Raw genomic sequence first — 25,502 nt, 5'->3', positions numbered from 1 at the left:
ACCCAGCTCGGGTCATAGACTGGCATCAAGAACTGGCATGAAGAGAGACCAGTATCCAGGGTTCTCATGGAAAAGTGATCAAACTGAGGAGCATTGTGCTGATAACTGCTGATGTCTGTCCATCCGGTCTTCTGGGCTATCGATGCCCTGTCTTGCGCTCTGAGCCAGAGCAGCAGCCGAAGAGTGCTGCAAAGGCGAGCAGGGCCATGACGAGGATGCAGAAGGACCCAAGCACCACCAGTCCTCCTAGAGCCCAAGAATCGTCCAGCAGCCGTGCTTTCAGTTCTTCAAGCGCCTGGGAAGGACTGTGTTCAGAGGGTGGCACTGGGGGGATGTTGGCACCCATGCTGAAAGAGATAAAGTAAGAGTGGGTGAAGGGTATGCAGTATGAAAACGAACCCACCTCCTCTAATCCCGCAGCAGAGCCACTGCAGAGTCCTGCTAAATTCAGAAGGTACTAATTAAAATTTTTAGTTTGCCTTTTATATTGTGAGCGATGCCATCTTGTAGTACGTGTACCTCTGAATAGAAATCCATTTAGGAGGTGAGCCCCATACCCGGTTTTGGTTGAAAGGATGGGGCACAGTATGGTGGGCTGATATTTGAAGTAAAGAGGATGTGGCATGCTTTGCATTAAGAGGGCTCGCTGCTGAGTTTGCTGTTGCAATAAACAGGTTGATCGTAAGTTGCTTATGCATTATAAGCATGTTAGATGTGTTGCTAAAGTGGCTCAGGAAAATGTGGTTGTGTGAAAATGTTAGTGTGTGTTTTTGATTGGATAGCCTCGTGACCATAGTGGCTTATTTTGCAATTGATTCATAGACATTTTTATAAAGTGCTATTCAACCCAGGAGCGGATTAGCGCTGTTCCGTAAAACACAGTAAAATCAATATATACTAGAAACCAAAAACCGTGCGACATTTTTTTATTTTGTGTTAAAACGTGCATAAGATGCATGAACGTTTAACTGTATTTGATACTGATTCTCACAGACTATTCATCATTCATGACCCTTTCCCAAGGCGTCCGGCTGCATCTGGAAAATTTTCCGCAGTTTAATTTAATCTGCGCAGGTGATGCCGTTATATCCGTGAGAACGTGTCAAGTCTATCTGCGAGGCTTGGATAAGCTATGCCACACTGCCCTGTTAATGCTTTTCAGCTACCCTTTTATTTCAGTGAACTTAGTCAACTAAGTTCTCCATAGGTTAATCTTGTCATTTGGCAGCAGAGCCAGCCCTACTGACAAGGAAAGCACCACATCCTGTGTGTCTCTCCGGCTGGAGTGAGGGTGCTGACTACCCCCTCTCCCGGGCTGTGAGGTGATTGATAATAATCATAGATCAGGCCTGGTGGTAGAATGCCCCTTGGGTCTCTCCAGTAAAGGCCTGTTCCGTCTTATCCTAACTCGCAATAGGTGTGGGCGTAGTGTGTATTGTGCCTGTGAGTGCGTCACTGGGTGGAATTAATGGAGGGCAACCCTTGGGGAGAATGGGTGGTTGTGCAAAACTGCGATCTCCTTGGAAAGTGTTTGTCCATGGTGAACATGACCAGGGTGGATATGACCACCTGCATGTTCCTGTGCTCAGGAACTCCTACCCGACCAAGAACTCCTTCCTGTTGGGTTGGTGAAGGTTGCTGTCCCTTTATTTGCTTAGAACAGGATCCCCTGCCTCTCCACGTCCTCTCTTTGCCCTCTTGCTATCAGTTACGTAGCAATGGCGGCCTGAATGTAAAATTTAAGCACACCTTGACCATTCCCAAGTTGTCTGATCAGTGACTACCTGCACCAGGAGCCCCCGAGTAATCTGGACAAAGTGGGAAGTTTTCCCTGAATGGGAGAGAATTTCAAATTTTGAACACATCAGAATTTTCAGTGGCCTATGCTGCGTGCCAGTACCTCCATGCTTAAATAAAGGCCATTCAGGTCAATTACTTGTACACAGCCTGAAACTCGAGGAGCTCTTTGTTTGCGAGTGGCTGTGCTTCCTCGGGCTAAAGCCAATCCACGAATCTTAGAACATTTTGCCATTATAACCATAGTGTTGGGGAGGGGAGCTGGTCTCTCTGCAAGGAGTGGAGCTGACCCTAGACCAATCAGCACGACCCCACTTACTCGTACATCCGTGCAGATGAAACCAGAAAGAAGTTAGCCATGGGATTACTGCATTGCTGCTGCCCGGAGAAACAACTGAGATCAAAAACTACAGAGTGTGCATCGCCAGGATGTGCAGATGCAGAAATGCTTTCCTGCTTCATTGCTGGTGAGCCTATGCACGTCTGCACCCGATCATGCCCGTAGTGTGCCCTATGCAATCCCAGAGATCTCACAAATTTACATTCTGTGCATAGGGGTGTCTGGTTTCAATGGTTGCGGGTGGTTATCCAGATTCTGCAGCCATTCCAATCGTCAATTTAGCCTTTACAATTTCCGAGATATCACAGTTTTGAATATCATTCATGCAGCTAACCTACTGGAGGTGGGCGAGACGCTAAAGGTTGGAGCCTGAGGCCTGGCTATTGCCAGCTCAAGGTCCTTTTGGACCGTCAAGCCCAAAACAAACCCACCTTTATTGTGGATGCTGCTTGCCCCCCACACTATCGTGACTAAGAGTTAAAAAGTTAGCATAAACTTTTGGTTTTAAAAGGGAGAGAAAAAAGTTTTCATCTGGCAGGTGAATTGTATCATGTGAAACTAGAAAACCTGGGACCAGTCCTGGCTTCCCCTTACGATCAACTTGTGTGATCCTATACAAATAATTTATTTTCCAAAGCCTACTTTTTTTATGATCACATATCGGAGCACCTTTAGTGTGCTCTGTACAAAAACATTTGATGTATTAAGATAAAATGTTTCTGCATGTTAATGAAATACCCTTTTAAATTTTAAAGAGACTATCATATTTCCCCCTGATGTTTTTGTTGTATGATTTAGATGCTCTTTTCGAGGCGCGGCTCGTGCACAGACTTTAAGAGCCGGCCCAGGCATTGGCTCGACTCTCCCTGTCAGTTTGAGTCGCCCACCTCTATAACATTCTGCTACAATAGAAGTTTCTAGGTGCTACATTACATTTTTTGTGTCCAGCAACAGGCCCCTAGGGAATTGCTACCAAATAGTACAGCATTCTCTGCATCTATGTGGCTTCTTGACCCATCCCCCAATGCTGAACAATACGTACTGCCTTTCCTGTGCTACAGAGAAAACACTGGCACAATCGGGAAAGCCATGATTAATGTCGCACAAACCTGTGCACATACAGATTCAACAAACGTTTGGCAACACAGACTTGACTAAAGCTATATATACAAGCAAGCCTCTGACATACATGGCAACGGACCCGATGCAGGTGGGTTACTCCCGATTTTTGAAACACAACACCCCTCCGCCCCCAACTTGATTTTAACGGCCCCACCTGAAACGGCCTCTGGTTCAACATAATTCAATGGGGAAAATGCATTCCTCCGATTTTTTTTCTAAATCCTACACTTTCCTGGCCTAAAATGTTGCCATTTTTGCTCTGTATACACCGCCACTTACACGCGCTCATTTACACAGACAGCTACTGTATACAAAAGAAGGTTTGCACACGCAAATCCGTGCGACGAAACAGCAAATTAATATTCTAAAAAAGATAAATACATGCGGCACAGGCAGAAAATGCACTCCCCCTCCACCCCCCTACCACGACTGCAGTTGAGGGTAAGGGACGCGGCCCCAGTTTACATATAACGCCTTGTTGTAACTTAAACCATGAGCTCGTTTATGGAATCTGTCCGAATACCCGTCTCTCGATCCCACCCCTTTCCCCGATTAGTTCCCAAGCCTCTGTTCGTCGCCAGGGCCGATGCCCTTGCCTCGCCCCCTGGCTGCCCGCGCTTCTCCGTCCTCCCTGCCCCTATCCAGCCGGGCTTGGCGCGGGCCTCGGGTGAGCCTCTTTCACCTCCAGCTGCTGACGAACGGGCCTCCCGCGCCTGCAGTCTCCTTGGACAGGGTCTCGAGCAGGTGCAGTGCTGCTGCCTCCGTCGTGCTGCGCCCGGTCCGTGCTGCTGATGATGCTGCAGCTCCGTTATTTTTGTACCGTGCGAGGCATTCTGGGATGTTCGCCGAGCGCTCTCTCTCTCTCCCCCCCACCGCACTGCGCAGCTTTCGTGCATTTCTGCTGCTCGCCGGGTTGTGGGCGAGTGCATCGTTCTCAGCTGAGCCTGTGTGCACCGGGGAGCCGTGATTGGTCCGGGAAGCGCCTATGGAATGCTTTAGTGTGCCTTAGTACACCTAAGATTGCCTTAGTACACCTAAGATTGCGCATCTTCTTGCTTCTGGGCGCTGCAGTGACTGCGGCCCGATTCTCCGCTCTGACAATTCATTTTAGTTTACCAATGTCAAATTTACACGTTTAGAATTCTAATAAAGATACAGTCGTTTAAGCAGTCTTACAAATGCGATGCACAATATCAAAACCGTTAATCTATCCAACGTCAGAGTAAAGTATAGAAGAACAAGGGGAACTCAGGAAGCTTGGAAGGAGAGGCCGTCCGCGGTGACGAGCCTCATTGTGAACAACGTAAAGTACCGCCCACTGGCAAAGTCACTAGGTCTGGTCAAGTCCTTTCAGCTATGGTGTACATAGGACCGAATACCTGCTGTGCAGCATGGCTGAAAGTTAGAAAAAATAAGTCAGGTCCCGGCCGCGCTGTGATTGGCTGACGTCACGGGGGTGTCCCGGGCCGGCAGCCAATCACAGCGCGGCCCGGGAATGACGTCACGGGGGTGTCCCGGGCCGGCAGCCAATCGCAGCGCGGCCCGGGACAAAGGGGCGGGGCTTAAAAAAAGCACCAGAAACGCCCCCGAATCGCGTTTTCGAGAGAAAGCGCGATTGACAGCCTCTGTCTCCCAATGGCTAGCCTCCATTTATGGAGCTAGCCAATTGGAAACAGAGGCTGTCCTAACCTCACTATTAGAAACAACAGATTTCGATCTGGGAGTGGCTTCGCCCCTCGCCAGGTTACGAAACCTAAAAAAAGGCTTTATCAGTTTGAAATAGGTCTATATGGGTACTACAAAACAGCCGTAGCTGCAGTGTCCCTGAATTGAAGGTCCTTACAAGTCTCCTCAATGCTGCATAATTTATCACTCAAATAGCAGCTTTAAACATAACTTAACGTGTATTGGTATAGTGCAAGTTCACATTTAAAGCATCTGGGCATTGAAATAACATATGTTTAGTATTACACCCAACTCAGTGGTTGGAATGGAAATTCACCCATTTTCCTCCAAACATTAGCCAATGACTTCTAAAAATACAAACATTAGTGGCTGGATGCATGTTTTTCGTTTTGTATAGACATGGTATTTGAACAATGCAAAAGCTTCTAATTTAGTGGGTTGGGCTGCACACAGAAGAGCTACTTCCTAGTAGCTGGAGAGTTACCAGTAGCTCGCCAGCTACTTGTTGGAGAAGCCTGGTTGAAGCTATGCTTTCAGAACACAGTAAGTCAAAGCTAATAGTAACTTTTCTTAGTGACTTTAACCATATTTTCCTACAGTGTGCACACACATAAAAAAGGACTTCAGTACCTCTTCTGATTACTCCTGCCTTTAGGAAGCCCCTGCATTGTTGTATTGAAAATATATATCCAGTTGTTATTTTTTTCAATTTTAAATTTGTACTGCAAGCATATGGTTAGCCCATGTAATGTATTGTATTGTATTGTATTTCCTTTCTTATCTTTATTTTTGTGGCATATGCTTAAAATAAAATGTAACTATTACACCCGCTTGCCAATGCAAGAGCAATTGACCTGTGCCAGTGCTTAATTATTTCTCTCTTAGTCTCGGACCGCTTCCGCCTCTGTATTCTGGGTTCAAACTATATGAATCTTTATACAAGCATGCTGCAGAAGCTGTTAGTCTAAAATGCCAGGGGATCAGTCATCCTCTGCATGTCTATGCTGTTTGTGCAACTATGTCACCAAAATCTGTGACGGATCATGTATTTGTAAATGCCAAGCGAAAGTAACCCTGTGCTTCTGGGAATATTGTATTTTATATTCAGCAAGATTTAAGTTTCTCTTCTTAAATTGTACTCCGCAACAATATCTCTTAAGATAATGACGTAGCGAGACATCTTATCCTAGGTCCCCCAGCCTTCCTACTTGCAAGCTGCCCTCAGATGTAGAAGTAGATCTTTGGGTATCCTTCCGTTTATGCAGATTAGCCTAGCATCATTCTGCTTCTTATTGGCCGGTGGTCTCATGCCTGGTATCTCTGGTTGCTGAGAGAGAGAAGGTAGTCCAATCATTTATGGAAAAGTCAGGCTATGCCAGTTCACTCTTACTGACACACAGTGTGCGGGTGCACAAGATTCACATGAAAAGTGAAGACAGTGCAGGGTGCTGCCACTCTTTGCAAAACCATTACTTCTGTTGCGCCTGCTGGTGCTGTGACAGCCATTAAAGACCCAACTGATTGGAACTGAGTTGTGTTTGACGCCCATCTATTTCTCTTCCTCGAACTTGGTCACAACAGTTGTTACCTAGCCAGTATCCATGGTCAGCTTCCACGGAAATCCATTGGTACACGGCTCTGATAACTGACTTTGTCCTGAAGAGAATATTCCAAGGGGAATCTAGCCAGAGAACACGGTGATCTAGAGATGTCCGTCTAAAATGACCGATGAATTGGCTTTTCCAGTTGGTCATTTTTACTTCTCCTATCAAATATTTTCATGGATGTTTGAGTGTCAACTAAAGGCCAAAGATTTAGCATTAACACTGGTTTTCATACTGATATCTCTGATGCCAGCACTGCTTGGTCTGGCTCGCGTGATATTGATCCATTCAAAGCTTCTCCTAGTTTCTGGCCCTGGCTGATCTCTCCGGTGGGTCCATTGAACCTCAAGGATGCTCCTGTTAATACATCTCCAACTCCACTCTCAAGACCAATTCTAACGATTGTGAAAAAGATATAGAGTATGTAACTTCAGCAATGAGGTGTACCGCAGTTCTTTAACCTCTTCCATGCTCATGACAAGGTCAGCTCGTCATGCAGTACACTGGAGCTGTGCTTATGACGAGCTGACCTTGTCATGAACAATGGGAATCTGAATAGTCAGCACCCAGCGGGAATTGCCTTAGCAGCCAAGGTGTTAAAAAAGCAGTGGAGAATGAGGGCATTATGCTCCGAGTACTGCCTCTTTGGATGCTGTAAGTTGAGGAACTCTAATCCTGGTATTTTGAAGTTTCTGGTCAAGAAATACAGAGCTTCTAAACATGACGCAGTGTTAGTTTCTGCGGTCCACTATCGCAGACTGTGTTTTTGATGGGATCTTCCTTCATGGGGAAATCTGTAGTCATCCCACATGGACAAGGTACCCAAATATCTTTGAGTACTGGGAGATAATTTCTGTGCTCTTGCTCTACCTTTCAGGCAGGCTGGTGCAGTTATGGCAGTCTACTCTGGATTCGTGCGTCAAGCATGTCCAGGAAACACATACGTACATGCTCAGCGTCTGGAAACGAAATGTTGATCAAGGCTGCTAAAGACCTGGACATCATGGGCTGAGTGAAGATGCTGTTTGAGGGAAATGATTGCTTTAATTCTGCAACAGCTAAGGTGCCGCAGTGGTACAAAATAGGCAAAGCATCTGACACATTCCTGGGTTCCATCCAAGCTCTACTGGTCAGAACTCAAATCCTACTTTCACTCACTTAAAGCTTGTGAGTGCTTTCTCTCTGTACATTCTCTACCTCAGTACAGTATGAGGTGCTTTCGGAAACTGAAGTTTGGTCCACACTCTGTCAGCCAATCACAGAAAACTGTACCACTCCAGTGGCCAGGGAGCGTTCCCTCTTACATTACAATTGGTTGCAAATCCTGTTGGCGACTCCTAGTGGTCTTCAGCAGCTATCGTTTGTAGCTCTTACCTCCCATTTCCATTCTTTGTAACAAACAACTCTCCCTCCAAATGCTGAGTACATACCAACAGTGCAAAACAACTTTCACTGCATTCCTCAGGCATGCCTTGTCAAGGACTTGCAGGGTGCTATCTAAATACATAGGTAGAAGCAATAGAAGCTACCCCCACATACAAGGCACAGGTACAGCATCGGTGTAGCCTTACTTCACACACACAGATGATATAACATGGACTGAGGCAGTGCAGTGTTCCTGTCACACAGTGCTGTCATAAGTAGTTCTAACTTTTATCATGTTTACCTACATACAGTTTCAGTATATAATGTGTGCAAATTTCAGATTATCCAGGGAAATACAATCATATGGGGGCTACAAGAAGCAGCATCTATAAGTCACCTCCTGACATGGCTGCAGTCACAGTGCCAGGAACTGCCCCCAGAACTGTGGACACACAGCACAAGAGATGCTGTTATAAGTGATGATCTCAAGTGGCCTTTAATTCTCAGGTCCGACAAATGCTACAGGTGTGACATGTCGTGGAGGCTAGCGGCATCTGCGGGTGGAGTGGAGGCAGAATTAGGGAACTGAATTTAGCCAACTTGTCTTGGACTTGAATCGTGGGGCCAGCTTTGCTCTTCTGCTTGTAACTGTGCAAATTCCATTTTTATGTTTGGAAATGTAGTTTGCTTTTGTGAGTTTTGGTATGTTTTTTGGGAATAATTGACACATGTACTTTGTCCTTTTTCCGAAAATAGGGTCTGGTACAAAATTATACAGCAAGGCATTACATTTCTTCCCAAGCATCACTTTGCATTAAATCACATATATTTGTAATGTTTCTCTTAGTATCGATTGTGGAAAGCAGAATGAGTGACGTATACTACAACTTCCTCTCCCCACTCTTTCAATACTGAGACCGTGAAATCTTTTTTTATCAGCATGGTAAAACCAATACAACTAACAGATAAAATCAGCCTACAGTCTATTGTCGGTGGTGATGATTTATTCCCTTAGACCAGAATGTTAAAAACACTTTTTGTAATCTTACGCAGAATAGTTTTGTATTTCTAGACTTCTCACTATTAAAAAAATTTAGGCCGCATAAATAGGCATTTGTAACCTTTATAGAATACATTATTTTCATTTGGGGATTTAAACACTACTAAGAGTACTGAATTGTTGTAAATGTTAAATCTTATTAAAATGTAACATGTAAAGGTGATCATATTGTTTACCCTGACATTTTAATATAACTTTTTCAGCAGCGAAAGGAGTCTGAGACCCAGTGCCAGACAGACAGTAAATATGACTCATCTAGTGGAGAGTTGAGAGATAACAACTGGAATGAATATAAAGTATCGGGATATGTGTCAAGGTAAGAATCCCTGGCTTTGAACGAAAGAAATGACAATAAGATTCAGAAGGAGCAGGATTGACTGTGCGTTTAACAAAGAAAATAGGCATTGTAAGAACCTCTAGAGCTCTTTAACTAGAGTTGCTGGTCATGTTGCTTCATGAGACCTCTACGAGATGGGACCAGACAATTAGCCCCCCAAAGATATTTATTTTTCGTTTGGACGAATTGCAAATTAATGTATCAGACCCACCCAGTATATCTGCCTGACCCACACCTCAATCACAGCTCAGCATCCCACACATGCTTATCGCTTCTTGACTGCAGTTTTAATAAAGGTATAATAGTGACAATAACTTGTCAATGTGAAATCATGCTTGTTATCATTAATTACTTCCACTAACGGAATTATGGCATTTGTAACCTGGCTACCTGTTTTATGGGGGTCCAGATTCAAATATGTGAATGTTGTTTAACTCTGTCTTCTAAGTCTATTAGAGACACTGTTGGAGTTTGTTTGTTTACTTAATGAATTTGACAATGCATTTTGTCACCTGTGGTGTGTATATCATTAATTATGTAATTGCATAGTTTGAATTGCAAACATCTCCAAGAAATGCATTGATGTAATATATATTCTATGTAGAACTCGCGACAAACTGACTCCCAACTATGAATGTCGGGGGCTCGACAATGTGGGGGGTGTCGATAGTCAGCCAGTGTACACATAAATTACTTCCCTCTCTTCTCACTCATGTCAGGAAGTAAGGCAGCCACGCCAGAGTTTAGGAATTATTTATATATATATATATGTGTATGTATCTATATATATGTATGTATATGTATACATACATATGTATGTATATGTATATCCTCATCATGATGGCCCGTCCTTGACCAGGGTAGTAAATATTATTCTCTGCACCTGTGCATATATAATTCATGCCTTGATATGTGTTCATGTGCACTTTTTTTAACAAATGATATTCACCCAGAATGCCAGGGCTTACATTTGTGCAGTAATGCAAAATCGCAGAGACAGTATCTATTAGGAGAGCTGTTCACCTGCATAACTAAATTTTTCATGCAATCTGTGAAGCTATACAAAGTGTTTTTTCTCAGTTTAGTTCTGTTATACTGTGGTAATCAGTTATAATGTGACCATTGCACTGTAGTAATAAACGTGTTAATGTCTATGTCTTAGTGCAGTTGTTGTTAAAGCATGTAAATGGGCAACATGTATTTTCACAAAATGGCAAAAATATATATAAAATAAAATACCACAAGTACTTTTTATTTTGCCCTGATTGTTTTAAATACCACAAATTGTTGCAGTATTAATTACAAGCCATATCACCTTATTGCGGAGTCACTCTGATTTTTTAGAAGCCAGTATAGATGCGTCTGATTTTACAATATTAGGAGACTTCAACTATCACTTAGAAAAACAGGTGGATCATGATACAGCCTCACTAGTCGATACGATGGCTCGTTTTTCCCTGTCATAGATTGTCAAGCACGATACTCAAGTCGCAGGGCACACCCTAGATGGTATTTGTACGTCAAATCCTTCCTTTAAAGTTTCAGAAGTGTTACCCGTCCCATTATCAGACCATAAAGCCATAATGTTTAAACTAAGTACGGATCGGCACATTCCAAGATCTTCAAACCCACCAGTCTCAGTCAATTGCCGGGACTAGGTTAATATCAACCCCCTCACTCTACAAGCGTCGCTACTCTGCTCAAAGCTAAACCCCACCACTAACACTGCTGTACTTGGGCTTTCCACTTGGATCAAAACAGCATTAAATCTTTTAGCCCCAATGAAGAGCTTCCTCTCCACGCGGAAAAATCCATCAGAGCCAAATCCATCAGAGCCATGGTTCCCTGATCAGCTAAGGGTACAAAACAAACCTGTAGAAGGGCTGAAAGACAGTGGAGAGCAAACTACGGCCCCATAGAAAAAATAAGTATGCACAATCTTTGGCAGACTATAAGAAACTGATATTGGAAGAAAAAATACTTTTCATAAAAAATCCTTCAGGCAAGGAGCTCTTTTCAACAGTTAAAAGATTAGCTAAACTACTAGAGCCACCCAGGACGGAAAGCAGTGCTGAATTCTGCAACATACTGGGACAGTCGTACAGGGACAAAGTTGAAACGGTGTATAAATCCTTTAGGGACAACGTTGTCTCCATCCCCGAGAAAACTACAGCATTCACGGATTCTATTTCTTCCAATTCGCCTCTCTCCTTCCCCCACCCTTCGTTAGAACAGATCATTCGCGTGGTAAAAACATCTAAATCAGGCCCCTGCAGAACCCTGTCCTCCCAAAGTACTGCACCTGATTCCTGAAATATTAAGTGAACAATTTGGTGTAGCATTCAATGGGATAATTCAGTCAGGTATTTTCCCAGATGCCTGGAAAATAGGACAAATCCTTCCACTCTTAAAAAAAAAAACAAAAAAAAAAAATCTCTACCCTACTGATCCTAGCAGCTATCGACCCATCTCCAGACTACCATTTCCGGCTGGAGAAAATACTAAATTTACAGCTCATTGCTTTTATTACCACCAGGGACCTCCTAGATCCCTCACAGTACAGGTTCCGGGAGAGGCATGGAACTGAGACAGCTCTGGTCATGGCTGCAGAAGAACTAAGAGGAATACTGGACACAGGGGGGCAAGGCTGCCTTGATTTTGTTAGATCTATCGGCGGTCTTCAACACTGTGAACCACGAAATATTAGCCAGCAGGCTATCTGAGTTGGAGATCAGAGACACCGCCCTTATGCTGCTGACATCTTTTCTTGCAGATAGGATCTTTCCAGTAGAATCTGGAGCCTTTTCCTCCGAGCCTTTTAAACTTCCTTGTGGTGTGCCACAGTGCTCGTCCCTAAGCTCCACACTCTTTAATGTATATGTGGCCCCACTGGCCTCGATCATCAGGCAGTTTGGTTTCTCAGTGGTCTCTTATGCTGACAGCACCCAGTTAGTGGTGTCTCAAGCAACATTGATGAGACAGCTGACCGTTTCAACAGCTGCATGCCACAGGTAAACCTGTGGATGCGGTCCAACTGCCTAAAACTGAACGGCGGAAAGACGGAGGTCCTGCTGTTGTGCTCTGATTCATCCTTTTGGTCACCAAGATGGTGGCCCTCCAGTCTGGGCGTCTGCCCAGCCCCAGTGCTCAAGGCAAATAATCTAGGATTCATCATTGATGATAAGCTGACATTCAACAATCAGATCAATACCCTCTCCTCAACCATTTGCTTCATCCTAAAAATGATCAGGGAAATCCACCCTTTCATCCACCTGACTTCCTAAAAACACTGGTTACAGCATTAGCCTTGTCCAGGTTGGATTACGGCTACCCCCTGTACGTGGGGATCCAATCTCAGCATCTACAAAGGTTGCAGCCTCTTCAAAACGCGGCAGCCAGATTAGTATTGGATATTCTAGGTTCCAGCCAGTCTCTCACTGTTTAAGAGCCCTTCACTGGCTCCCAGTGGATAAGAGCATTACGTTTAAATCTCAATGCCTAGCCTTCAAAGCACTACAAGGTTCTGGGCCTCAATTCCCGAGGACTCATTTGAAATGGTATGTGCAGTCTAGAAGTCTAAGATCCGCACACAGCAAACTTCTGCAAATACCGAGGTTTTAGAAAGCACGCTGGGGCAGAAGAAGCTTTCTGACAGGGACAGTCAAGACATGGAACCTACTCCTGGTCGCCATAAACAGCAGCCCTACGCTGCTATCCTTCAGAAAGGCGTGAAAATCTTGTCTCTTTTCCAATTAACATGATATGTACACCATATTGCCAACCTTACTCGGCCCACCTGTTTGTAGCGCCAAGATGCCCCTGGGCATTTGTGCGCTTATAAATGTATAAATCAAATTACATTTTTTAAGTTCAAGAAAATTTTATTGATGATAATAAAAGAGAAAACCAGGTGTCAAAACAGAGTACAATATGATATTAAGATAAAAACTCTGAGCAAAATAAAACGAATAGACAAAAGCAAGCAGTATAATAAAAGAAATCGGATTGCAAAATGGAAGAAGAAAAAAGGCATTGAAATAACACATGAACATGAGATACGACAAGCATGGAAACAGGATAAAGAATCAAACAAAATGATACAATGGAGAATAAGTGGAATGTATCGGAGCTAAGGTGGTTTAGGAACTTCCTGTTGTGGAGGCAGAGGGTGAAACAAGCGTGCACTACATGAGTCCAAATAAAGCGTAACGGGAGTCCATAAGATCCTACGTTTTGTTGCCATACAAGCCGGGTAAACATAAGCAGTGTCAAGTCTGTGGTTATGGCAGACATTAAACCACCACGCCTTGAAGGAAATCTTGGAGAAGTCTTTCCAATTAACTGTTATTTGTTGGAAGGCAGCGGCAAGTAATAGATCAACAATCTGAGGCTCTAGATCAACATCATCCCAACAAGGAGAAAGGCTGCCCATAAAAACATGTGTGTGGGAAAAAGGGATAGTAGTGTGGAAAATTAAATTAATTTGAGCCCAAACCTGTAGCCAAAAAGTACGAACATGGGTGCATGAAAATAACATGTGAAATAAGTCAGCTTGTGGTGACAAACAAGACCAGCATGTGTGGGGAGTACTAGAAAAGCGTTTGTGAAGGTCATAGGGTGTGAAGAGGAGCCTATTGTAAATAAAAAACAGAGTCTGAATGAGTGTTGCTGCTCTGGAGGATTTGCGAAGTTTGGTCCAGAGTTTGTCCCAGAAGGAAACCGACCAAGAGACGGATAAATCATGCTCCCAGGACTCCTCCACTTTAGATTTGGGTCTCGGAGTCTCACCAGCGTGAAGGTATCTGTAAATAGCAGCAGCTCTCGGTGAAGTACGTAAGAAGGAATGGAGAGTGGAAGTGGGAGTGGAAGAAGGAGGAGGAGGGCAAGCCCGGGAGAGGGTAGTGTATTTCGTGAGGACAGCATCTTTAAGCAACTGATATTTGCGTGCAAAGGAAGTGGGTAGGTCATAGAGGGAGCGAAGGGTGTCGAAAGACAGGAAAGAGGAATGAGAAAAGAGTTGGGAGATCCACCGAAGGCCTCAAGAGTGCCAAGATTTCCAAAAAAAGGGTCTGGCACGTATGAGTAAAGATGTGTTATGCCATATGGGAGAGGAGAGGAAAGCAGCAATGGTAGGAGGAGGTAAGTGCGTGGAAGAGAGGAGTAGTTTAGTGGTAAATCTGTGAATCGGAGTAGAGATAGAAGTGGGTTTACGGGAGAAGGAGAGGTATTCAGCGAAGGAGAAGGGAGAAAGAAGGATGCGTTCAAATTTGGTCCATAGAGGGCACGAGGTCGCAGGATCTTGTAGCCACAAAGAAGCTTGCCTCAAGTGGAACGCCTTGTGGTAGGCTGGGAAGTCAGGAAAATTAACCCCACCTTCAGTTTTAGGACGAATCAGACGTACTAAAGACATTCTTGGTTTCTTTTTACTCCAGAGAAAAGACACTAGAATAGAATTGATCTTTTTGAAAAATTTGGAGGGGATAGGGACCGGAATGTTGGATAGGGTGTAGAGAACAATGGGAGACAACATCATTTTTATAGTGTCAAGGCGACCCCACCAGGATAGGTAAAGGGGATGCCACTTAGAAGTGAGATCCGTTAATTTCTGAATGCATTTAGACATGCACAGAGAGACAGTGTCTGAGATGACAGGGGTGATATGCATTCCCAAGTACTTAATATTGGAGGGTTTCCACGTGAAATTAGAGGCGGCAAAATCGGGTTTAAAAGTGAATTTAGTCAGGGGAAGGATCTCGCATTTGTCATGATTAAGTTTATAGCCAGATATTTGTGAATAAGCACGGACTTCACTGAGAAAGGCAGGAATGGAAACGGAAGGGTTGGAAACAAAGAGCAAAATATCATCTGCATAAGCAGCTAATTTGATGTGGGAATCTGACAGTTGGAAACCGTGAATGGAGGGATGTTGACGGAGTTTGGAGAGGAAGGGTTCTAAGGCCAGGTTAAAGAGAAAGGGAGATAGGGGACAACCTTGACGGACGCCTCTGTTTAAATCAAAAAAGGAGGATATTTGGCCATTAACCCAGACCGCTGCTCGTGGATGAGAATAAAGTAGTGAAATTAAGGATATAAAAATAGGACCAAAACCAAACCAGCGTAGGGTGTAAAAGAGATAAGTCCATTCTACCCTGTCAAACGCCTTTTCGGCATCCAGGGCAATGGCCGCTAGGGGATGGGGCAGAAGGCGGGATTGAGAAAGAATATTGAAGACGAGTCTGGTGTTGTCAGTGATGTAACGACCCTTGACAAAGCCCGACTGTTCCTCGCCCAAGAGGTCTGGAAGAAGAAGGTCGAGACGTGCTGCAAGAGATTTTGCAAAAATTTTATAATCAATATTGACCAGAGAAATTGGCCTGTAATTCTTGCAGTGTTGAGGATCTTTCCCCTCCTTGGGTATGAGGCAGATGTGGGCATCTGAGAAAGAACCTGAGGAGGAACCCAGGGAGAGGAAAGTGCCAATAAGGGAATGAAGTCTAGGGATGAGGAGGTTGGAAAAATGAAGAAAAAATTCTACTGTGAAGCCGTCCGGCCCAGGGGCCTTGTCTTTCTGGAGGGTTTGAAGTGCTTTAAGTAGTTCCTGTTGGGATATATCAAGTTCTAAGTGAGAAAGGTCAAGTGGAAAGTGAGAAGGTTTTTGAATGGAGGAAAAAAACGTGTCTAGAGAGTGGGAAGAGGGCTGAGTTTCAGAAGAATATAATGTCTGGTAGAAGGTAGAGAATTCAGTAAGGATGTCTGCATCAGTGTGTTTAAGATTCGAGTTGGCATCGTAGATAGATTCAATATTCAATTTATTGTGTTTCACCTTGAGATAGTTAGCTAAGATCTTGCCTGCCTTATTTTTGCCACCATAGAACTTGGCACTAGATTTAAGTAAGTACAATGATGCATCGTCCGTAGATTGCTTGTTAAATTTCATCTTAGCATTAACCAGGGCGGTTAAAGTTTGCTGTGAGCGAGAAGTAAAATAAGAATGCTCCAATTTCTTAATATCCAGAAGGATAGCCTTGGTAAAATCGCGAGCAGCTCTACGCTTTTTAGAAACAAAGCGGATAATGAAATCTCTTGCTGCTGCTTTATAGGCATCCCAAATGGTGTGTTTGGGGACAGGGGAGGTATCATTGATGGAGAAAAACTCGTTGGAAAAGGAGGTGAAGGAGGTAGTGAACTTAGGGTCCAAGAGGAGGGAGTTGTTGAAACGCCAGCGTTTGGGACCTGTTGATTTGGGTAAAATGTCCAATTGAACTAATGTGGGGGCATGGTCAGAGAGTAAAATCGGACCAATTTCCGCTTGAGTGAGAGTTTGGGCAATGTTGTGGGTAACAAAAACATAATCAATTCGGGATTGGGAATGGTGGCATGGGGAATAGAAAGTAAATTCCTGAAGGTCAGGATTGCAAAGGCGCCAAGCGTCCGTGAGTTTGTGTTGGGAAATAGCTTGAGAAAAGGATTTTTGAGATTTGTTAGGGATGAAATGCGTTTTGGAGTTCCTATCTAAAAAGGGGTCTAGGGGCTGATTACAATCTCCCGCTAGTATAAAATTATCATCAATGAATCTGGTGATGTGCTGGGAGAACGATTGCCAGAAAGTGGGATCACCGGTGGTAGGGGCATAAACATTAAGGAGAGAAATTGGAACATTCTTGACAGAGAGTTTAGCATATATCCATCGGCCCTCAGCATCTGACTCTTGAGCAAGCAAGGAATGAGAAAGAGCTTTGTGACATAAAATAGCAACACCATTACGTTTACCATCCCCAGGAGAATAATAAACATCGCCCACCCAACTTCTTTTTAATTTGACAGATTCTTCAGCAGATAAGTGAGTTTCTTGTAAAAAAGCGATATCCACATTCAAACGAGCAAGGTGGGACAAAATTCTCTGCCGTTTGATGGGGGAATTAACGCCCCTTACATTCCATGTAATAACTTTCAGAGACATAGCAAATAAGGAAGGAAAGAAAGGTCATGAGAAAGAAAGAAAATGCAATAAGAATCCGAAAAAAGAGGAAAACCGGAGAAAGTCAATGAAAGGCAATACAGTAGGATGATAGAGAAAAGGGTGATGAAGAATAAGAAAGAGCAAAAGAAGGAGAGAAAAAAGCAATTGATAAGAGAAACATGAGAAGGTAGACCCTAAAGTAGCGAGAATGACAGTGAGGAGATAATAAAAGAAGAGTAGTCGAGAAAGAAGAGAGAGAGACACCTGTGGAAGAAAGGAAATTATTGAGCTGGAAGGAGAAAAAGTCAAAATAAGGAAAGTGAACATTCGGGAGAAAGGGGAAAACATACTTACGTAGGGTAGAGGCGGGGAGGAATGATCACCAGGGAAAGGAGACGAGAAGAAAGAGTGGGAGGGGAGTGCCAGGCAAAGGAAGCAAGCGTCCAATGCAAGCGAACCAACAAGTCGAGGGGAAGACGCCACACATATGATAAACCTGCAAGAAAAAGGAAGGAAAAACATAAATGAGGGAGACTTCTGAAGAAAGAAGAAAACAGCACAGCGTTAGAAGGTAAAAGAGTGTAGAGGAATAACGGGAAGAAGAGAGAAATGAGATGAAACAACGATGCAAAGTGAGGCAACATAGAAAAACAGTGGGGAAGGTTACCGTTCTATCCAATAAGGATGCATAAGAGGAAAAAAAGAGTTAGAGGGGAACACAGAGATGGAAGACAACAAGGTGCCTAGAAAAGGCAAACTATGAAACAGCAAACATCAACCATAAAACATGTGGAGTGAGGAAGACAATGAAGTCATATTAACAGGGTTCACGGAGGAAAAGCAGATGAGGTGCTAGAGAAATCCATGTCAAACGACTGTGCAGCATTCAAAAAACTTCTGAGACGAACAGGATCCTCATAGGTCGTGGTCTTGTTGTTGTGGGTGACTCTGAACAGGCAAGGATGAAAAAGGCCGTATCTAGCACCAATCGCACGTAGCTCTGGACGCATATCTAAAAAGGCTTTGCGACGACTGGCTGTGGCTTTGGCATAATCCTGTGCAAAGAAGAGGTTGGATCCTGACCATTGGAGTCGAGGTAAGGCACGAGCCGCTGAGATGACTTTGAGAAGATCAGTGTATTCGAGGAAGTACATGATGACGCCCCTTGGTCGTGAAGAAGGAGAAGGATTAGAGGGGAGACGGCCTAGCCTATGTGCTCGCTGGATGTTGAGCATGGTACCCTCAGGCAGGTGAAGAAGTTTGGGCAAAAATGACTTGAAGAAAGCGATGGGATCAGTCCCTTCGCAATTTTCTGCCAGGCCGTAGAGACGGAGATTGTTGCGTCTGTTTCGGTTCTCCAACTCTTCAACTTGCTTCTGAAGAGAAGAAATCTGAGACTGCATATGAGAGACTTTGGAAGAAGATTCCTGGAGAGAAGTCAGAGAATGTTCAACCGTGGTCACCCTGGCATCCATCTGAGACCAGCTATCGGTAAGAACCTGCAATTTTGAGTTAGTGTCTTCCATAAAAGGTTTAAGAGCACGGATTTCCTCCAACAGGAGCTCCATGGAGACAGATGAGGCTGATCCAGGTGGTGATGGAGGAGTGTTTTTAAGGCGCTTCACCGCAGCTTTCCCTGAAGGTTGAGCGGGACGCTCCGTGCTAGACTGCGACATCTCGGCGAGCACTTGAGAATTTTCGAGGTGCGCCAGGGCTGAGAAAACTTTGGAATTTTTGATGAAGACGTGTCGTGGAGCTTTGGGAGTGCGAGAGCTTTCCTTTCGTTCCATAAAAGGAGATATTGGTAAAGCGAAAGTGAGGGCAAGAACAGTCACTTTGGGCCCATATACAGGCGGAGATGCACGTTGGAGCTGCTGACCAAAAGATGAAAGGCAGGTTCAGAAGGGAAAGAAGCTGTTTGTGCGGAAGCCAGGAATGTCCAGGAATGAAGCAACTGAGTGGGACAAGAAGCAAGTCGCCGTAAAAAATTAGCACAGCGATAATGGAAGGAGAAAATCACCTCAGCTTGTAAATAAGGAAGTACGGCACCTTATAGAGCTAAAAAAGTCCTTCAGGAGAGGAGCCTCATAGATGAAGAAGAGCACGGTGGAAAAAGGTGCAGAGAAAGTGGGCAAAAAGGCTCAAGGTTGCATTCATCCGTGAAAAGGAAAACGCTCTTGACAGAGAGTAGGCTGCGCAGATACGTGCGTGCAGGTCAAATGAAGGAAAGAAGCACCAGTCCTCTAAAATGGCCGCCTGAGTTGAAGAGATGTGAGGGAAGCTTGAGAGGAGCTGAGGCCAAAAAGAAATAATGAGAGGAGAAAAAAATTCGGCATCCTAATGCTGAAATGCGAAAGTCATCTCACCAGGTGGGACGCTGTGTCCGAGGAGCTCCACGGTGCATTTGCCTGGCCATTAACGCAGGCGCCGCAGTGCGCGGTAGCTGGAGACAAAATGGCGGACGCGACTTCCACTCAGCCGCGTCCGCTACAAAGTAGCGAAATGGAGCATTGCGGCAGTCAGGAAAGCCGTCTTCCAAAGCCCGCTGGTGCCTGCAGTCTCCGATGCAGTTTGAGCCGCGTAGCAGGTGACAAGAAGTCAGAAAGCAAGGCGAAAACCCCTGCGGACCCGGAGCGCTCACATAAGAGCCGCCGTCCTCGCCGGGCGCTAAGCCACGCCCCCCCATCAAATTACATTTTAGGCTTGATTTCTTGTATTAGACCCTACTTTACTATCACCAAGTTGTTCATGCCCAAGGCTAACTAAACATCTGGTATTGACTTTCATAATGCCAAATTAGGTTGTGTGTGTAACACAAGCTTGACAATTTTTTCTTTCCGTTCACCTTCCTTCTAACAGCAATATCTAAGTACTTCTCATCTGTACATGTTTTTCAGGAATATAGTTGTGATTAACTAAAACATATTTCTTAAATTGTATATTAGATAAACGCTATTTAGTAAATAAGGATTTTACTTGTGTTCACAGATACCTTACTGACTTTGAGCCAGTTCAATGTCTTGGTCGTGGAGGGTTTGGTGTGGTCTTCGAAGCCAGAAATAAAGTTGATGACTGTAATTATGCTATCAAGAGAATCAGCCTCCCCAACAGGTAATGTAGCGGATACCAGTCTGATATTGGCGATTGGGTTGGCAAAGGCAAGACAATTTAGATTACTTTATAAGAACTGTTTCTTTGTTCAGGTTCACAGAAATGTTTGGCCATGTTCCTCTTCTGTAAGTCCAACTGCATGGGAGAACAGAAAACATTCATTTGCCTTTCAGTAATCCATAGACTGATGGTATTTTACTTATTAGTAATTTCTCTTTGAAAAAACCACTCGCTGTAAGGTTGGCTTATTTCTAACTCCTTGGGCTGGAACTGGTTTGAATCTATCCTATAGCATTATAAAGTAATTCATTTGTATCTTTTCTTTCTTTGCAATGTTGCATGTAATGGGCCTCTTGTGATGTGATGTGCTTTGAACAGGTATTTAACACTGCTGAGACAGAAATGACTAACTTTCTGTAACTACGGTGTAGCATGGTTTGAACTTAATATTGATTTTAAGAAACTATATTTAGCCATTCGTTTTTGTAATGTCACAATTATCCTGGCAGATCTTTTTGCAATATATTAGGATGTGGTTTGTATGTTACCGGCCACTGAGCCATCAATTTGATTTTACATGGGAGTTAGACAAATCTTGTCTCATTCATTTCTTTAAAAAAAAAAATATATAAATCTTTTTATTAAACAATCTCGACATGATGGTACATAGTCACAGTGATCAGTAGATAGTGTGCAGTAAGTTACAATGTCTCATTCATTTCTTGTATTGTGGCAAAACCCAAACTCACTGGAAACATTGCAAAAAATCGAAATTAAAAGCATCTAGAAAAATAAAAATGTATATAAAATGAAATATTTGTTATCAGATCTGTCCAAGCTGGTCTTGCTTGTAAGGATCACCTTTCTAAACCTGAAGTAAGGAACAGAGTGTAAGATCTGGATGGAATACTTGGATTTGTAGCCCGGCATTGCATGTATTGGATGTATTTTCTATATATTAGTAAAATAATTTAATCACTTAACTCTTCGATTGCCACAATGACTTTCAATATGCCTTACTCACTAGTTTTTAATTCTTAAGAGCTGTAACAGTGGTGTCGCTAGCATTGACGAGGTATATACACATGTGTGTATGTGTGTGGTAGAGATGTCTAAAGCTGCTTTTTATAGTTTCTGAATTGTGTAATCTAGAAAAAGGAAATGTAAGTATTAATGAGACATTCAGACTTGGAAACGAAACCAATGTTTTTGCTTTCTGATGTTTTCAAGAGAGCAATGCATAATGAAGGATAAATTGCACTTAGTACACAAACATGAAGACAAGAAGGTGCACACTAACAAAAAGCGATGAGTAAAAAAAAGGATCCTTTCATAAAAAACTTTTTTAAAGTGCACTACCGAAATGTAATAATATTTTACCTGATTCTCAAAGCAAGTCCTATATGCCACTTGCATAGCGTATGATTTTACCTGGTTGTAACCTATTACTGTGCAGCTAATCCATTCACAGTTTGTAGCTATCTGGTTCTGAAATACCTCTTGTAGACCATACCAAAAACCTTCAGTGGGCTTACAGCCCAATCATTTCTTAGAATTGTTTGCATTTATTGTCACTCTCGTTTGCTTGTTTCTTGTTCAGTGGCTTCCCTGCTTCTTCTTGTGTGTATTCCTTCTCGTAGCACAGTCTCTTTAGCATCCATTTGCTTAACTGGCATGTATACTTCCACTGCTCACATTCTGAGAACTCCTTTTTTTAAACTTTTCGTTCAGCGCTCTCCAAGGGGGCATGCTTTTGTAGCTCTCTCCCGTGCATGCTGGTTGCCTTCTCAAAAGCCTTCCTGTACTCTCAATGTTGCTCCCCACCCCTTTCAGCTTGTCTATTAAAGCACAGTAAATACAATTAAAATAAACCATGACATAATTAAAAACAGAAAATATTGAATTGGGTGCACAATTTTGAGATGCCTTAAGATTAGTTGGCTTTTTCGCCGGTGTTTCAAGTTTTTTATCATTTACTTTTTTTTAATTTTTCTTCAGAAGCAAGCATTAGCAAACCCAATAGTTTGGCATTCACATTACAAAAACAAGACCTAGTGGCTTTGCCAATGCTTGTTGAACTTTCTATGCTTAATGAACTTTGCTCTATGCTTGATTCTTAATTAAATTCATAAACACTAACTACTTACAGTATGCCTGATTTCAGAATATGTTTTAAAGTGAAACCTCATTGCAAAATTACTACCAATGTCCAGAGAGAATCCACTTTTTTAAATAGTTATGTCCGAATTGACCTTTACTGCTTAAAACAGTCGTTAAACACCAGTTGTAAATAGAAACAAGCAACACATGTTCAAAGAGTATAATTTAGTCTTACGTAACGAAATGCGATTGTCCCACTGCAAAGCAGCCTAGCCCCCTGAGTCGTACAGGTATTTAACATCAGTTCATATTTTTTGGCTAATTAAAATGAATGACCATACGCCACTATAAATGCTAACTTTTGCAACGACCCAGTTTAACATTGTTTATTTTAACAAACTCTTTAGGATGAAACACTAAATTGACTTTGATTCAAACTCTCTGCTTGCAGTTGTCACAGATGTTAGCAGTGAGGGGATAACTCGCTGATATATTGTGCCTGCTATCTCTTTTATGTAGTACCCCTGACAGAAAACCAGGTTTAAAAATAAGTAAAGTTTCCAGCACTTTTATTATTCATCAGCAGAGAATAGCGCGCTTAGCTCAAATCCACAGAAGAGCGAACCAACCAGTACGAAGCACGAGAAAAGCAAAAAAGAATGTAATAAGTTAACAAAGCCATGAGCTACTTGATTGGCTGCCCTTGATTTATACATATGCCATCACAATCAGTTTAATCAGCAATATGTTGTGTGAATATCCTATTTATTGCTATCATGTCATAATTACATCAGCATGCTCTTTTGGCATCAGTGATGTAAAATAATCTTTCACCAGGAGAGTATGGATACGGTACTAAACCAGGAGAAAAAAACTTTACTTGTCATTTTCAGAAGCAAAGGCAGCCTTCCCAGACTCTTTTTCCAGATGAAATATTGTCATGAAAGTGCAGACCTGGTATCTTGCTTTCTCTTCTTGCTGCTGTAATGCCTACTAATAAAACAAATTTCCATGAAAGATTCTACAACTTAGAATAAGCTAGAAGGACATCTCATCAGGGGGATTTTTTTTGTTTTTAAATCTCCTTATGAACGGTTACAGGTTACCTTTTGCTGAGTTTTGGGAACTTCTTTGCATTACTTTTGCAGCAGGGTTAGTACTTTTTAATTTTACAATTTGAGCTGGAGGCATGTTTTGATGGAATTCAGCAATTTATGCATCAGATTGTGAATTATGTGAAAAGTGTGGCAGACCCATAATTTTGCATAAAATAATGCAGCTGCCGTGAAGTCGTGTGATTCTGTGGCTTGAGTGATCCTTGAGGTATGTTTAATTTTGATGTCTTTCTCTTTATCTCAGGGAATTGGCTCGAGAGAAAGTAATGCGTGAAGTTAAAGCATTAGCTAAACTTGAGCATCCGGGCATTGTCCGCTATTTTAATGCCTGGTTGGAAGCTCCCCCAGAGCGATGGCAAGAAAAGATGGATGAGATCTGGTTAAAGGACGAAAGGTAATTTGTGAAGTAATTTACAAGTTGTTTTTCATGGTGGGGATGTGGAAGACATGTATTGTGTTTGCTACCATCTGATTAAACTGTTGCTTATCATAAAAAACATTAACAATATCTCTTTAAGGTGAGATTTAAAAACACTTTTTAGTGTTGATTCTTGCTACATTTCTCACAGAAATTAGAAAAAAAAATCGAAAAATCCTGATCCGTGGGTTTGTTTGGTTTGGTTTGAAATGCTTTATTCGATTTTGTTTTTTAAAATCATAAAAGCGTACAAAAAAAGACAATCATTAAAAATAAATATGTACATTCAAGAATAACATAGCTTCAATTTCAAAAAAGACATAACCCCAACCTTAGAGTTCAGTAGTGTAACATATTATTCAAGGGGTTTATCCCTATCTGGAGTAAAGATACACGGGTTTGTCCTTTATGATGAGTAGACTCAAAAGTTGCGACAGTTGTACAATGGATCAAATCTGTTGGAAACAGAAAAACTAATACCACTGGGTACCTGGACTTCCCCACCCAACGCGTGGTGGTAGGCTATTGTTGGTCCTAACCGGGGAATATTTGGCATACAGGGATAAAAATCAAGTAGATCCCAAATATGTATTGGGCCATCCCCTTCTTGGGGCGGACAAGATCTTAAGTAAGGTGCGATGTTCCGGTTCCTGAATCTAACCAGTACCAAGTCCCCTGAAATGTTTTTTGGTAGTGGGCCCAACCAGCCCACCCTTCTCACACTCAGGATTCCGCCGTCTTTGTCCGGTGGTAGGGGTCTATTTCTTCCCATCCAGAATATAACTTTGTTCAATAGATCCTGCTGTCTTTCAGCTTTTCCCATCGCAAGTGCTGGTACTCCTGAGAGGACGGACACATATGGCGCGGCTTCTGGCGGGAGGTGTATGTGTGGTACTTTGCGTACTGTCTTGACCTCTGAGGGCCTTGGTATAACAGGTTTGAAAGGAGCTTTGGGAGTAGTTGAATCTGGGATTTTAGGGGATTGTAGAGCGACGTGCATGCTTTTGTGGATGGCAGTTGGCTTAGCTGTTGGGAAAGTGGTAGATGGCTGGGGTCGGTTCGATGTTGCTGAATTATCGATGGGTTTCAGGATAGCCGTGATTTTATTCTCTAGACCCGAGAGCCTTTCTCCTATAGCGTTGATTTTTTCTGTTAGTGGGGAAATGATGGTTTTAACAAGCTGTTCAATCTGAGTCAGTAGGGGGATCTGGGAATAAGATATTGATTCATCCAGTTTGACATCAGTCTCCATTGTGATAGGCAGATTATGAACAGACCATGCGGGGCTTACAGATGGTTTATGGAATTTGGATTGAGTCCTTTCGGCATTGTCCTCATCATGCTTTCTTTTGACGGGTAATAGCCATGGAAGTACAGAGGCTTGTGTATTGACTTTGTTCAATAAAAAGGGGGGTTCCTGTGTACTGCCTTTAGTATTTATAGTACAGGTGCCTTTGGCAAGAGAGGGTGCATCCAAACTGACATAC

At 43.0% G+C, this 25,502-nt stretch overlaps 1 protein-coding gene across 1 annotated transcript in view; it reads left to right on the top strand.

The window, feature by feature from the left end:
* EIF2AK3 (eukaryotic translation initiation factor 2 alpha kinase 3) overlaps nt 1-25,502 on the top strand; it is a 190,424-nt gene that overhangs the window by 141,086 nt on the left and 23,836 nt on the right. The window contains exons 10-12 of the mRNA XM_078678688.1: nt 9,178-9,290; nt 20,260-20,382; nt 23,842-23,991. Of these exons, the coding sequence (XP_078534814.1) occupies nt 9,178-9,290; nt 20,260-20,382; nt 23,842-23,991 (386 nt within the window). The remainder of the gene's footprint in view (nt 1-9,177; nt 9,291-20,259; nt 20,383-23,841; nt 23,992-25,502) is intronic.

Source organism: Lissotriton helveticus, chromosome 2_2, assembly GCF_964261635.1.
Source record: "Lissotriton helveticus chromosome 2_2, aLisHel1.1, whole genome shotgun sequence".
NCBI classification, from domain to species: Eukaryota; Metazoa; Chordata; class Amphibia; order Caudata; family Salamandridae; genus Lissotriton; species Lissotriton helveticus.
This window is presented reverse-complemented; position numbering and strand designations above follow the sequence as displayed.